Below are 16,078 nucleotides of genomic sequence, written 5' to 3' on the forward strand. Positions count from 1 at the left end.
TTTGGACTTGCGTATAAAGTTATAAATATAGTTTCGATTTATTCTTATCTACACGACGACGACGACGAACAAAAAGGATAGGTTGCAGGTAAAAAAATACATAAAAAAATAAAATTTTAGGTAAAATACATATTTGAATACATAGTTGGAGGAGTTTAATGTCGCGTTCCGAAACTCGCGTTTCTTTTGTATTAGTTTCGGCACGCGAGATAAAATGCATCAGTTTCCACGTCATTACATCAGTCAAACAAAAATCGCGTTACCAACAGTGTTTTATTATTTTTAAATAAATAAAACAATTCGTACGGCTTAAAAGGATTTGACTTCAAGTCATATCAAATTTAAAAAAAAAAAGTTGTCTGTTACCTAATCTACTGAGTTTGCTTTTGTCAACTGATACACGAAACAAATTCGTATATCGTGTTTTGTGCAGAGTGTTTAGTTAGTTAGTGTTTGTTTAGTTCGTGATTAGTGAAAAAATAATTTATATTTGATATGCCTCCTATAAGACGAAGCAATTTAGGTAGAAGAACCAGAAATGCTACAAACCAAGCTAATTACCGATCTAATCGTACTGCACAAGAACGTGACGACGGAAATGAACGTGAAAGAATTCGGATATCACAAACGCGTGAAGCGCGAGCGCGACATTCAACTAATAATCGCGCAAGTTTGAATCGAGCTGCTTTCAGTTACGATGTGTCAATTGACTACAGTAACTACCAATGTGTTGTTATTGGTTCTATGAACTCGGTTTGCTCACACTGTAAGGCATTAAAATACAAAAACGAAGCCAATGGATTGTGTTGCGCAAATGGTAAAGTGAAATTGATACCATTGGATCCACCACCAGAACCATTGTACTCATTGGTTTCAAGAATAGGAACAGATTCTATACACTTTTTGACACATATCCAACAATATAACAATTGCTTTCAAATGACTTCATTTGGGGCAACAAATGTAGTTCGGGAAAATTTTATGCCAACTTTCAAGGTATGTATTATAGCAGTTACTCATAATTATTTTAGCGAACAAAATTTTCTGTCACCAAAGTTAAGATGTGTCACTAATCTTCAATTTCTTAATCATTACGAAATATATTACTTAGTCATCATATTATATGGTGATTCAGTTTCAGTGACACTTTTATTATATTTTATATTTGATAGATATTAGTTAAAACTAAATATATACTTTTTAAGATCAAATATTATTTAAGTTTGATCACTGACAATCCATTAATTTATACCACACCATAATATTTTTTTTTTATTTACAGATACAAGGGCAAATATATCACAGAGCAGGTTCACTGTTACCAGTGTCAGATAGCGACAACAAATTCCTGCAAATTTATTTTATGGGCAATTCACCACAAGAAATTGATCTGCGTTGTGCACATAACAATTTAGTAAAGAGGTCTATTGTAGAACAATTACAGACTTTATTTCATCAACACAATCAATTGATTATATTGTTTAAAACTGCCCTGGATCTGATGCCATCCGATAATCACAAAATTGTAATCAGAGCTGATAAAACACCTGCAGGTCAACATACAAGACGTTTTAATGCACCTACTATTTATGAAGTTGCTATCGTTGTAGTTGGAGAAAACTTGGAATCCCGTGATATTGTTTTACATCGTCGGAATGATCAATTACAACGTATAAAGGAAACACACCGCTCATATGATGCACTGTAATATCCCATTATATTTTGGCAAGGTGAAGATGGCTACGATTTCTCAATAAAAATGATAAATCCCATTACAGGTAACTAAAATATTAGTTTAGCTATGGCGATAATATCTCAGTCATTATATTATGTATTTTAATTTTATATTTGAATGTTATTAAAACAAAATCTATTTACAGGTTCTGAAACCAACAAAAAAGTCAGTTCAATGAACTATTATTCATACCGCCTAATGATTCGGGAAAATGAAGATAATCACATATTGAAATGTCGGCGATTATATCACAAATATGTTGTTGAGATGTATGTTAAAATTGAAACGGAGAGATTAACATTCATCAGGTTGAATCAAACCAAACTCCGATCTGAAGAGTATATTCACCTTCGAGATGCGATTAATACTGATGGAAATGCACAGGATGTCGGTCGGATGACTATTCTTCCAGCAACATACATCGGAAGCCCTCGGCATATGCACGAATATGCTCAAGATGCCATGTCGTATGTTCGTCATTATGGTACAGCAGATTTGTTCATCACATTTACATGCAATCCGCAATGGATAGAAATCAAGCAGGAGTTATTCTCTGGGCAATCACCCATTGATCGTCATGATATTACAGCCAGAGTCTTTAGACAAAAGTTGAAATCTTTAATGGATTTCATCGTAAAACATAATGTGTTTGGTGAGACACGCTGCTGGATGTATTCTGTGGAGTGGCAGAAACGAGGATTGCCACATGCACACATTTTGATTTGGTTGGTTGAAAAGATAAGGCCAAATGAAGTTGATGCAGTGATATCAGCTGAAATCCCTAATGTACAAGTAGATCCTGGATTGCATGAGGTAGTTATCAAAAACATGATACATGGTCCCTGTGGAACTCTTAATCAAAATTCACCGTGTATGATGGATGGTAAATGTTCAAAACGATATCCACGGACGTTAATATCGGAAACAATTACTGGTAATGACGGTTGTCCATTGTATCGTCGCAGATCGACAGCAGACAATGGAAAATCAACAATTGTCAAATTAAATCAACAAGATATTGAATTAGATAATCGTTGGATTGTTCCATATTCACCCATTTTATCAAAGACATTCAAAGCACACATCAACGTTGAATCTTGCCATTCAGTGAAATCTATTAAATACATTTTCAAATATGTAACCAAAGGGAGTGATATGGCTGTGATTGGAATTGGTGCAGAGAATTCCAATGATGAAGTTACCCAATACCAAATGGGCCGCTATGTCAGTAGTAATGAAGCAGTTTGGCGAATATTTTCTTTTCCTATTCATGAGAGACACCCTTCTGTTGTTCACTTAGCTGTGCATTTAGAAAATGGACAAAGAGTGTATTTTACAGCAGAGAACGCAGTACAAAGAGCTGCTCAGCCACCATCTACTACATTAACCAGTTTTTTTGAGACATGCCAAAACGATGATTTCGGACAAACATTGCTATATTCTGAAATGCCAAAATATTATACCTGGAATCAATCCTCAAGGAGATTTATACGACGGAAACAAGGAAAACCAGTTCCAGGATATACAGATGTATATTCCACCGATGCGATTGGTCGGATTTATTCAGTACATCCAAGCAATGATGAATGTTTTTATTTACGACTGCTATTAGTCAATGTACGTGGCCCAACATCATTCCAACAGTTACGAACTGTTGATGGTGAATTGTGTGGATCCTACAGAGAAGACTGTCAACGTTTGCAATTGCTTGAAAATGACGCTCATTGGGATCAAACTCTCAATGATGCTGTAATATCATCACACGCTCATCAAATACGAACATTGTTTTCTATAATCATATCTACATGCTTCCCATCAAACCCAATTGATTTGTGGATCAAGTAAAAAGATTATATGTGTGATGATATTTTGTATCAAATACAGAATAGAATGGGAAATCCAAATATACAAATCAGTGAAGAAATTTACAATGAAGCATTGATTTCAATTGAGGACATGTGCTTGATAATGTCAAACAAACTATTAATTCAATTAGGCCTGACCGCGCCCAATCGTCCAATGCATGACGCTTTTAACCAAGAGTTGCATCGAGAAAGACTGTATGATCTCAACGCTTTGAAAGAATTAATTCAAACAAATCTTCCACTGTTAAATGAACAACAGAAGTATGTATTTGAAACTCTTATGAAAGTAACAAATGATGAAACTGGAGGGATTTACTTCTTAGATGCACCTGGTGGTAAAGGAAAAACTTTTTTGATTTCATTAATATTAGCAACAATTCGCTCACAAAATAAAATTGCACTTGCACTCGCTTCGTCGGGAATCGCAGCAACTTTGCTTGAAGGTGGTCGAACAGCCCATTCAGCACTAAAATTGCCATTAAATATGCAAAGCAATGAAATTCCAACCTGCAACGTTTCGAAGAACTCTGCAATGGCAAAGGTTTTGCAGCAATGTAAATTGATTGTTTGGGATGAATGCACGATGGCACATAAAAAATCTTTGGAGGCTTTAGACAGAACCTTAAAAGATCTACGGAGCAATAATAACCGATTTGGTGGTGCAATGATTTTATTAGCAGGAGATTTTCGTCAAACATTGCCAGTGATTCCACGATCAACGCCAGCTGATGAACTCAATGCATGTCTAAAGTCCTCCAGTTTGTGGAAACATGTCAAAGTACTTCATTTAAGCAAGAATATGCGTGTCGAGTTGCAAAATGACCAATCTGGAAACATATTCTCTAAACAACTCATTGAAATTGGTAATGGCAAATTTCCTATAGACATGTTGACTGGCTGCATTAACTTTCCTCAAAGTTTTTGTCAGTTAACTCGATCAAAAGATGAACTTATTCAGAAGGTGTTTCCAGATGTTTCTCAAAATTACAGAAACCATGATTGGTTGAGCGAACGAGCTATACTGGCTGCAAAAAACATAGATGTAAATGAATTAAATTTCAAAATTCAAGAACAAATTACAGGCGAATTGAGGATATATAAATCAGTTGATTCGGCTACTAATCAAGATGATGTAGTCAACTATCCACCGGAATTTTTAAACTCGCTGGATTTGCCAGGATTGCCACCTCACAATCTTCAATTAAAGGTTGGATCGGTGGTTATAATGTTGCGAAATATCAACCAACCGCGTCTTTGCAACGGTACACGGTTAGCGATAAAAAAATTATTAAACAATGTGATAGAAGCAACTATACTCAAAGAAAAGTATAAAGGAGAAGATGTTCTCATACCGCGCATCCCAATGATTCCGACTGATGTGCCATTTGAGTTTAAACGACTACAGTTTCCAGTGCGTCTTGCTTTTGCTATGACTATAAACAAGTCCCAGGGGCAATCATTAAGTGTTTGTGGTATTAATCTAGAAAACCCATGTTTCTCACATGTGTCAATTGTATGTTGCTTGTTCCCGTGTTGGAAAACCATCAGATTTGTTTATCTATGCGCCAGGTAATCAAACAAAAAATATCGTATACCACAAAGCACTACAATGATAATAATAATAATTATGATTCACATGATTAACAATAAAGCGATTACTTACTTTTAAATCCTTATATATGTTTTATTTAATTATTTTTTATTCACAACGCCCTATCACCAGGGTGACGGTTCTGTTCAGGAGAATTTTTTAAAATACGTAGGCACAAAAACTGCCACATTACAAATCTTTTTGACAGGACGAAGTCTGTCGGGTCAGCTAGTATTTTATAATTATTATATGTTAAGGGGACTGCAGCACACGCATTTTTCATACGTTTTAGACCAATAAGCGGTAGTAAATTACACATACTTCGGAATGTCCAATTTAAATTTTTAATACATGTATGAACTCTTTGACAAAATATCTAGGCTTTTTAGGAAGTCAATTTTTGATTTTCAATTTTAAAAGCCCTTAAAATTAAGATATTTTTTTCAAAAATCTCATGAAATAATTGCATTATATTTGTATTTATTTTGAGCATATCTGATTTTAAATCAAAAAAGTAATTCCTAAAGAGCATAGTCTAGAAGATTATAAATTCAACCGTTTTTTTTAAATTTCAATCAAACTTCAGGAAGTATGTTTAATTTACTACCGCTTTTAGTAGTTTTTATAGTTATGCATACAAGAATATATTTCGTTTTTCGCTATGCATTGACATGTGCGTGCGCGTATGAGAGTTGCTTCCGGCGGCTCGGCGCGCGGCGGCGGTTGCTCGGTGCGGCGAGACATCGATTCTTGGAAACAATTAATGGATAAGGATTTTTGTATAGGTATAACAAAATCAGCATAATCAAATATTTCTATAATTTAATAAAACCCAATACCCATATATTAGGAAATATAAAGTTGTACCGCCTAGCGCAGTGGCGCCTATATGAATCATTTGATTTCAACACTACACTCCGATCAGTAAGATTGTCTGTAAAGTGTCCAGTGTTTTGTGTTTTTTTTCATTATTTTAAAAAATGGGTAAGGACTGGCGTTTTGGCCGAAAAACTAGGCGTAAGTTAAGTGCACCTAAATTAAAAAAACACAGATTGAACAATTTACAATCGATAAAAAAAAAAAGTGACAAAGATCATAGCTGCGATGTTCAGGTAATTATATAAACACATATAGAATTAAGAACAATATAACTATTTTAAATATTGAAGAATATTCAGTATTATTTTATTTTAATTGTGACAGGGAAATACTCATTTATCAGTATCTGAAAATATTTCGACAGATAATAATACCATAGAACTTACTACTGTCACTAGTGAAGTGTGGAGTACCGTCGTGTGAGGTTTATCTTGGTTGTTAGTGTCAAATGAAGTAACACAGGTGTTGGTTATAGGTATATATATTATATTATAATTACTGATTTATGAACTTAACACTGAATACATCAATATTGATATGAATTAAACACTAAAGAAATGAATATTTAAATGAATTACACACTAAAGAAATGAATATTAAATACTAATATTACGAGAGGATCTGATTAAAACTATACGAGGTTCTGCTATACAAATTATAAAATGCTCTGCTGAGTAACGCGGGTGTCACTCTCTCTTTAGACCAGACTCGACTAACTACCAACAGACGGGGCGCGTTGCAACGGTCCGTCCGAGGTCTTCAGTATGTGCTGACCCAGCCTTTTTGGTCACGTAGACCATCGTGAGAACCAAATCGGTCACACAGGTATTTTATCCTGAGTCAACGCATTCTAGCGTTATATATATGCAAGCTCCATCGGCACATATATACATTAAATTAATAAATACTAACTAACTTATTTTGTGATATTTAGTACTGCATACTTATAACGTAATATTAATTTTTATTTTGCTTAAGACGTTTTATATTATGTAATATTTTATAAAGGTGATGGAGATAGCAGCGTTATGAAACGTTTACGCATTGCTAAGCCATATGTACCTAATTGCATTGTACAAAAAGTTGAATGTACTAACCATTTATTGCGAAACTACATCAACCGATTAAGAGATTTAACAAGCAAACGGAAAAATTCGAAAGGTGAGCCAATACCGGGTTATCTTAGAAAAATTATTCAAACTCGTCTGTTACGATTATGATACGCTGTCACCGAAGCTGTAAAATATAATCGACAACTTCAAACAAATATACCATATGAAACCCGATTAATGGTTCTAAAATCAGATTTAGTAAATGGGCCCAACCATGTGTTTGGAGATCATACCAACTGTAGACAGTACTTCTGCCAGGGCACAAAAGAAGGTAATATCACTAAATATAATTTATAAATGTATATTGAGTAATTTATGTATTTATATGTATATAGTAATAGTATAATATATTTTTTAAATTTATAGGTGAAGATAATCTTGTCGATGAACTAAAGCGATTCGAACTATGGGATGATATTGTACGTGCTAGAAATTTACTGACTTACCACACGGAAAGTCTTATGTATAATTTTAATAATAACGCGGCAGAACTGTATAACTCAATCTTGGCCAAATTTATCGGAGGAAAACGGATTAACTTTTCTCACAAAGGTGACATTTTAATTTTTGTATACCTACATACATTATAATATTAAATTAATATTTTTATTTAAAAAAAAAAAAAATTAAAAAAAATTAAATTAATTAAATTTTAATTTTAAATAAATAAATATATAATTTATATAATATATAATTATAATTTAATAATACACTATAACTATAATATAATAAAGCTAGTACCTATTCACTTTATCGATTATTCACTTTTTAAATTTAACATAAACTGTTTATAGGTTCTTATGAGCTTCGATGCAATGCGGCAGTTACAGCTTATAACGAAGGAGCTAATCGTCTATCTTCTTTTAATAAACAAATAACCGATAAAAGCCCTGGTATGTATACTAAACAATACATTAAAAAAAGTACGAAAAGAATTGAAAATCATAGCCGACGTCGATGCCTTTTTAAAACATCTGAACGCACAAAAACTGCTGCCAAACCACTGACCAATACTGGACCAGATGAAAATTACGGAAATGTATTACACGACCCGTTCTTAGATTTAACTGAAAATCAAATTGAAGTATATAAGCGTGATTACTTGGATAAATTATCATTATCTGAGAGTCAAATAAAAATATTGGAAATGAGAACAAGAAGGCAACACCAGTGTGAAGAATGGTGTATTGAAAGGAAAAAACGGTTAGTACCTACCTATTATTTATTTAGTTTTATTTATGAATTTTAGTTGTATGAGTTATAATTTACAATAATTAATGGAATATCTAAATTATTGTCAGACTTACAGCATCTATTTTCGGGAAAGTTTGTAAAATGCGTGATAAAACGTCACGTGCTAAAACTGTGAACGATATTTTATTTGGCACATTCACTGGAAATGCCGCCACTAGGTATGGAATTGCCAATGAAGTAATCGCTAAAGAACAGCTAGAAGACCTTCTAAAGACAAAAATACAATCTGCTGGTTTAGTTGTTGACAAAAATATACCATTTATAGCCGCCTCCCCTGACGGAATACTAGACGGTGAATCGCTAGTAGAAATTAAATGTCCAGCTAGTGCCAAAGAACTTGCACCAGAAGATGCTATACAAAGTAAAAAAATTAAATATTGCTCAATTAAGGACGGGACATTGTACTTAAAACGCAACGATAATTATTATTATCAAGTTCAGGGTCAACTGCACATCAGTCAAAAGACTTATTGCTATTTTTGTGTATGGACCCCAAAAGGTAAACACAAATTATTAAAATTATATATTTATTTAAAATATATGTACTAAAAAAAACTAATCATTACAGGTTTGATGTATGAAAAAATAAAACGAGACGATGATTTTTGGAAAAATAACATGGAGACCAAAATTAAAACGTTTTATTTAGAAAATCTCTTACCAGCCTTAATCAAAGAAAATTTAATGCAATAAATATTTTAATACTTTTTTTTTTAATCCTCAAAATAATTTTATATACATATACATTATTATATTATATAGTTTTTTTATTATTAATTAAACCCATATATGTATTAATTGTATCTGCAGTCATTACTTACTTCATATTTGTTTATTAATTGTATCTATCGTAATTCATTCTAGGCTGTCTACAGCATTTTTATTAATTTTACGAGTATTGTATTTTTTAAATTTTAACTAGGTAATAGCTATTATGATAATATCATAAAAACAGATGCCCGTATGAATGTGTAACATAAATATATAAACACAAATAAATAAATAAAAATCTTTGTTTGGCGTTTGATGCAATTAAGTAAATGGTTCTCGACTATATCCGATAATTGTAGTATATGATTGTGATATGATGAGCTAGGGGCGTTACAACTAGAGTAAAATAATTTATGGTATTAGTGAAAATTAATTTATTAATATATATATATAGATAGATAGATAGATAGATAACCTATAGTTTATTGAGTATCATATATTTAACCCTTTATAGGGCAAGGGGATATATATTTCCCACCCAAGAAAAAAAATTCTAGCACCGTGTGGCCAGAGGTAATATTTTTCCCACTTGTTTGAAAAAAACCGTTATTTTTTTCTACATACAACAGTATCAATTACATGTATTTGATAACATTTCAAATAAGAGAAATAAATCAAAAACGATCAAAGTGGGAAATTATCATCCCATTGCCCACCGGCGATACACGTTTTTTCCCTCTAATAAATATTCTATCAAAATTGTTATTTGTTTTAATTTTGATAAATAAACAGTTTAACTTATAAAGTCTTTGGTGGTATTAATTTAAAGATAACATTTTAGCGCGTTTTTCTGTGTTATCTTACAATTCATTTGAAATGTATTTTCTGTGTTATCAATTTATAAAAATAATTGAATATTATTTTCAAATATGTGGTTGTGATTTTGAACTTAAAAAAAATACTCTTGAACTTCAATAAAAATCTTGAAGTAAGTACATTCTGAATCATTATTTCATACTCTTTCGGTAAATATACACTTTCGGGGCCAAAAATGACCCACTTACAAAATATTTATGAATAATTATCAATTTTTTGCTTAGATGTTATCAGAATATGAGATTCTAGAAGAGTTGAATGCTATTACCGATGATATGGCATTCGATTCGGAAGACGGTGGAGATTCTGATGCAGAAGACTATACCACCAATGTAAATAACTCTCTAAATAAACAAGTTTGGCATTTATCTACCAGATCATCAGGTAAATAAAACTAATAATATTTTTTTTAATTTCTTATAATATTTAATTAGAAATTTTTTGTGCTTGCAGGTTCTAGTATGACTGAAACTGAAGTGCATGTGCCTAATGTAGAAAATATCGAACAAACAAATAGTAACATTCCTTCTACTTCTCAAAGTAAATTTTAATTTATAATTATTCGATATTTTGAATTAGATTTTTATATGCATTTGTTTTATATGTTATAAAAAGTGAAAATGATTTGGCACAAAAATATTGTATTATACAATTTAGTATATTATGTGTACCTAGGTTCTGAATTTTATTATTTATTATTTTATAACATTTTATTCATACACTATTTGTGGGTACCTATATAGGTATTTACTAAAATAAATTTGTACCTACCTATATTTATGTAAACTTACAAAATATGTTCTTATAAACAACACTGCAATAACTAATATTTATTGTAATGTAAAAATAAAACTATGATAAAAATATTAATATAGTACCAATAGTTATATATAAATAAAATTACTATTAATTGAATTTAATTATATAGAGAAGTATTCTGATTAAATATTATAGCTATTGGTAAAATATATTGATAGATAATTTTATTTTGTCAGATATACATAATGATTTGGAGTTGCTAAAAGATATTATGTCCAGCTCAGATGAGGAAATGGATGACATTGATAAAGATAAAGATTATGTACCAACTCAGCAACAGCAACTGTTTGTAGATTTGGATGAAGTTAATATTGATGACTTACCTATTGATATAAATATATTTCTAAATAATGATTATCTTGAAAACGAACTCATAAATGTAGAAGTTGACAATGTTTCAAATCCAAATATAAGTGGTGAATTTAATTTTGTAAAATCAGGACAGTCTCCAAAAAAATTTAAAAAAGTTAGATTTAGAGAAGAACAAGGTCCAGTAGACAAAAACATTTATAAAATGCCACCTATAGACATATTTTAATTGATGATTGGTTCTATACTTCAAACAATTGTTCAACAAACAAATTTATATGCTCAACAAAAAAGTGTTGATATCAACACAAGCATTGAAGAAATAAAAGCATTTATTGGAATATTGATTTTTATGGGTTACCATAGCCTACCTAGCATCAGGTTATATTGGTCAAATGATCCTAATTTTTTCTGCGAACGTGTGGCCAAAATCATGCCTGTAAAAAGGTTTTTGAAAATTCTACGGTTACTTCATCTTAATGATAATTCCCAAATGCCATCAAGAAATTCTTTGGAATTTGATAAGTTGTATAAAATTCGTCCTATGATAACACACTTGAAAGATATTTATCAATCTGTATATCGTCCATCAAGGTACTTGGCAGTTGATGAAAGTATGGTAGCATATAAGGGTCGTTCCACTATGAAACAATATATGCCCATGAAACCTATTAAAAGGGGTTTTAAAATATGGGCATTGGCTGATTCTTATAGTGGTTTTTTACTGAATCTCGACATATACACTGGAAAAAAATCAAATGGAATACCTGAGTATGGACTAGGAGAAAATGTTGTGTTATACTTGACCAAAAAATTGAAAAACTTATTTTATTGTGTTTTTTTTGATAATTTTTTTACAAGTATACCTCTAATTTTTAAACTTTTGTGTGATGGTATATTTGCATGTGGGACATTTAGAGTAAACAAAAAGTATTATCCAAAACACCTTATGAAAACTGATGGCAAATATAATTCTGGTGACATTGAATATGCACAAAGTGAAGATATTGGTATTATGCGATGGAAGGATAGAGGAAGTAAACCAGTGACACTTGTTAGCAATATGCATAACTCTTCAGATACATCTACAGTACTGAGAAAAAATGGTAAAGGGGAAAGGATTCAAGTAAAGTGCCCTACTAGAATATCAGATTATAATAAATACATGGGAGGAGTTGACAAATTTGATCAATATATGTCTCCATATTCAATTTCCCAGAAGTCGAGGAAGTGGTGGATAAAACTTTTTTATTATATGGTTGATACTGCTATTGTTAATTCTTATATTTTATATAAAGAAAGTTGCAATAAGAATAAAAAAAAATACATTACACATTTAGAGTTTAGATCAAGACTAACAGATGAACTTATTGGAAATTTTTCATGCAGAAAAAAGTGTACATCTTCACCCCACGAACAAAGAAGTAAAAAAAAACAAAAACTTTCCATCAATCATAATTTTACAGGTGTTGATCATATGCCAAAGTTCATTGATAAGTATAGAAGATGTAAAATGTGTAGCACGAAAGCTAAAGAAAAAAGATCAAATATGATTTGTTCTACATGTGAAATAACACTATGCAAACAATGTTTTGAACCCTATCACAAACCTACCTAGAACTGATTATATTTTATTACTTTTCATTATTTATATGGAAAATTTCAGAAGTGTATTGTTTTATTATTAATATTGTACATAATTATTATTTTAAACCAAATTTTTTTTCTTACATTTTTATAAAGAAATTAAAATACTGTGATAATATGGTGATTTATGAACTATAGGTGCAAAGTAATTGATAATGTTTTTTTTTAAATAAGGTTTGTTTTTTAATTTTATTTCATTAGAAATTTATTGGTTGATTTTATTGAAAGGATGTATATTTATTATTTATTTTTTATCAATTTTTTTTCTTACATTTATAAAAAGAAATAAAAAGAATAACATTATGATTTGTAAACTATACCAAGTAATTGATTATATTATTTTTTAAACGAGGTTTGTAATGTTTTGTTTTATCAGAAATATATTGTTTGATTTTAATAACATAATATTATTTACTTTTTTTTAATATTTATATTAGTTTGAATGAGTCTTATATATTTATCTAAGTAACCGCATAAGTGGGAAATATATTACCATTGCCCGTTCAGTAAATCCCATGGTCGTAAAGGGGCAAAGGGAAACTATTTTCCCACCGCTTTTCCAACCATGCAAAACAAATAAAAAAATTTCCAATATTTTTCCCAAAATCAGTGTACTCCATAGTGCATGTACACCAATTTTTAGAATAATCTGACGATTTTTTTGTTCTGCCCTATAAAGGGTTAAGGTAATAATCTAAAAAATAAGTTATAGGTAATTGAGATTTGAGTAAAGATTGCTATACCTAATATCTAGTTGTGAGGAAACATGAGTGGATTAATATTGCTGAATGAATGCTGATCTCAATATAAAGATAGTTATTTTTTAATAAAAGAACATATTATTTTATTTTTAAAAGATAATGGACTCAATGATTATCTTTAAAAAATAATTTGGATAATAACATTTAGTAGGTATAACATTAAATATAGTATAACTTTTATTTAGACATTGTCACTTCTTACACTTGCACTTGTCGCGAACGGCTTCGGTCGCACTGCGAGAATTCGGACGGGCGATGGCACGAAGCGAAAGGGCTATATGCTTAACGCAAAAGTCGGAACAAAATACAAATAATAAATTTCGGACACGGGACGTGTGCGGCACGACGATGAGCGCGAGAGCTCGGAATGCTCGGATACGCGTAATCCAAGGGCGGAATACGGCGATGACGTAACGGTTTTAGTAGAAAGTGGCTTTTTAGCATATTATAATAAGTATATCAACTCAAGGTATTTTGTTTTTAATTATAAAATATTTAGCCATATAGGTATCAAGGACTTTTATAGAAAATTGTTTTAAATTGTATTTATTATAGCTAATTATTAATAAATATAAAAAATAATTATGCATTTATGCAACGATGTTATATGGTGGCATGTGCATTGTGCACTAGGTCTATGTTTATTATTTTAAAATATTTTGATGTGTGGAATAAGGTGTGTAGTGGCAAAATACTCTAATTTTTAACGTGACTGATAACCGCGAATTTCCAAAAGTCGGACTCGGCACTAACAGTGGAAGAAATTTGGCCTCCGTGCTATTGACGGCGGTAGATAAGATGGAAGTGCGACTCGTTTACCTCCACTCGCGAAACGGAGTATAATATAATTATAGTCTGTATATAATATTTATGTTATTGTGCTATCAGCGGTCGACCACCGCCAGAGAATACCGGTAAACCTATTCCTAAAATATCTATTACCTACAATATTAATATCGAGCCATGATAAAATGACAGTATGATTGTATATATTGTATTACTGACTCTAATTTCTGTGTTCGCCGTAGTGTAGTGTACCTAACCTCGTGTATGAAGTAATGTGTTTGCTTTATGTAGAATTAAATACAGTTATGATTTAATAGTTAATATTACACAATACAATTATACATTATGGAAAGAAAACCAAAGGGCTGAGCTGAAAAGCTTCGTTTAAAAAAACTGGTAAATTTGCAGGCTATTGCCAATGAGCCAAAACAAAATTTATTTTGAACTTATTTGTTGGTATGCATAAATAATTGAGTATACTATATTTATATTTATTTATTTATTTATTTATTTATTCCATACGGAGTAAACTCCATTTACAAAAAAAAAAAAATTTACAGCAGCAAAACGTATGTTACACATTAGTATACTAAATTAAAATTAAAAACTAAAAACAGCGGTATAATTTTAATATATAAATATACCATAATAATTAATAATATACATTTCAAAATAATATATAAAAATAATTTGACAATAATTTGGTGTATCAATAAAATTTAACAGCCTATTCTTAAATAAATATTTAAAATGTTCAACCATATTGATAAAAACACATTACATAATTTAGAGACATTGACAAGTAATTTCAAGTCATCAATAATTTAAAATAATTCATCATTTAATATAAATGAGAAGGTCTCTGGACCTTACATTTATAAGAAATGAAACGAAGAAAAGTGTTTTGTATTGATTCCAGGTGTTGTATAGGAGTAATGTTAATAGGAGACCAAATAAAGGAAGCATATTCCAGATTGGAATGCACTAAAACATTATAAACGTTTATTAGAGCATGAGCTCTACTAAATTCAGAACAGGTACGTTTTAAAAAACTTAATTTTGCTATTGCTTTATTTTTTATTTTATCAATATGATAGGTAATTGAAATTTAATTTCACGTCAAAATAAATGCCTAAATCATTAATAATAAATACACGTTTGATAGCAGAATTAAATAAAAGTATAATCATAGAGTATATTAGTTTTTTTATAAGAAAATAAAATTATAGCACATTTATTAATATTTATTTGCATTTCATTTTGAATACACCAATTTTGAAAACAATTTAAATCAGATTGTAACAGCATAGTATCTGATTTAGACTTTATAGTTTTGTAAATTTTAGCGTCATCGACAAATAATAGTAAATTCAAATTTTGTATTGCCAAGGATATATCATTTATAAAGATAATAAATAAAGTAGGTGATAGATGGTCGCCTTGAGGGACACCTGAAATGACTGAAATTGGATCTGAGTACAAGTTGCCATATTTTACTATTTAAAATCTATTTCTTAAAAAACAATTAAACCAAGATAATAGAGGGTTATTTATACCATAATTTTTTAGCTTAGCAATTAGTAGGTTATGGTTTACTTTGTCGAAAAACTTTTCAAAATCAGTATACATCACATCTGTTTGAGCGTTAGAGGAAAAAGAATCAAAAATGTGTTGTTTGAAAATTGCTAAGTTAGTTACAGTTGATGATCGTTTAATTCTAAAGCCATGTTGTT

General features: G+C 30.6%; 2 protein-coding genes and 1 pseudogene across 2 annotated transcripts; all 3 read left to right on the forward strand.

Annotated features, from left to right (window-relative positions):
- The first annotated feature begins 495 nt into the window (after positions 1-495).
- On the forward strand, positions 496-4,932 carry LOC113549326. The gene is made up of 6 exons (XM_026950576.1): positions 496-996; positions 1,283-1,670; positions 1,731-1,778; positions 1,881-3,484; positions 3,620-4,869; positions 4,923-4,932. The coding sequence occupies exons 1-6, from the start codon at positions 496-498 to the stop codon at positions 4,930-4,932; spliced, it is 3,801 nt and encodes a 1,266-aa protein (XP_026806377.1).
- A 31-nt stretch (positions 4,933-4,963) lies between these two features.
- LOC113550183 lies at positions 4,964-5,213 on the forward strand (annotated as a pseudogene).
- Positions 5,214-11,383: 6,170 nt separating this feature from the next.
- LOC113549332 (piggyBac transposable element-derived protein 4-like) lies at positions 11,384-12,001 on the forward strand (the record flags this gene model as incomplete). The annotated part of the gene is made up of 1 exon (XM_026950586.1): positions 11,384-12,001. A coding segment is annotated over exon 1 (618 nt), but the record flags the coding sequence as incomplete, so codon positions are not given.
- Between the last annotated feature and the right edge of the window lie 4,077 nt (positions 12,002-16,078).

The sequence above is a fragment of the Rhopalosiphum maidis genome, chromosome 1 (genome assembly GCF_003676215.2).
Source record: "Rhopalosiphum maidis isolate BTI-1 chromosome 1, ASM367621v3, whole genome shotgun sequence".
Classification (NCBI taxonomy): domain Eukaryota; kingdom Metazoa; phylum Arthropoda; class Insecta; order Hemiptera; family Aphididae; genus Rhopalosiphum; species Rhopalosiphum maidis.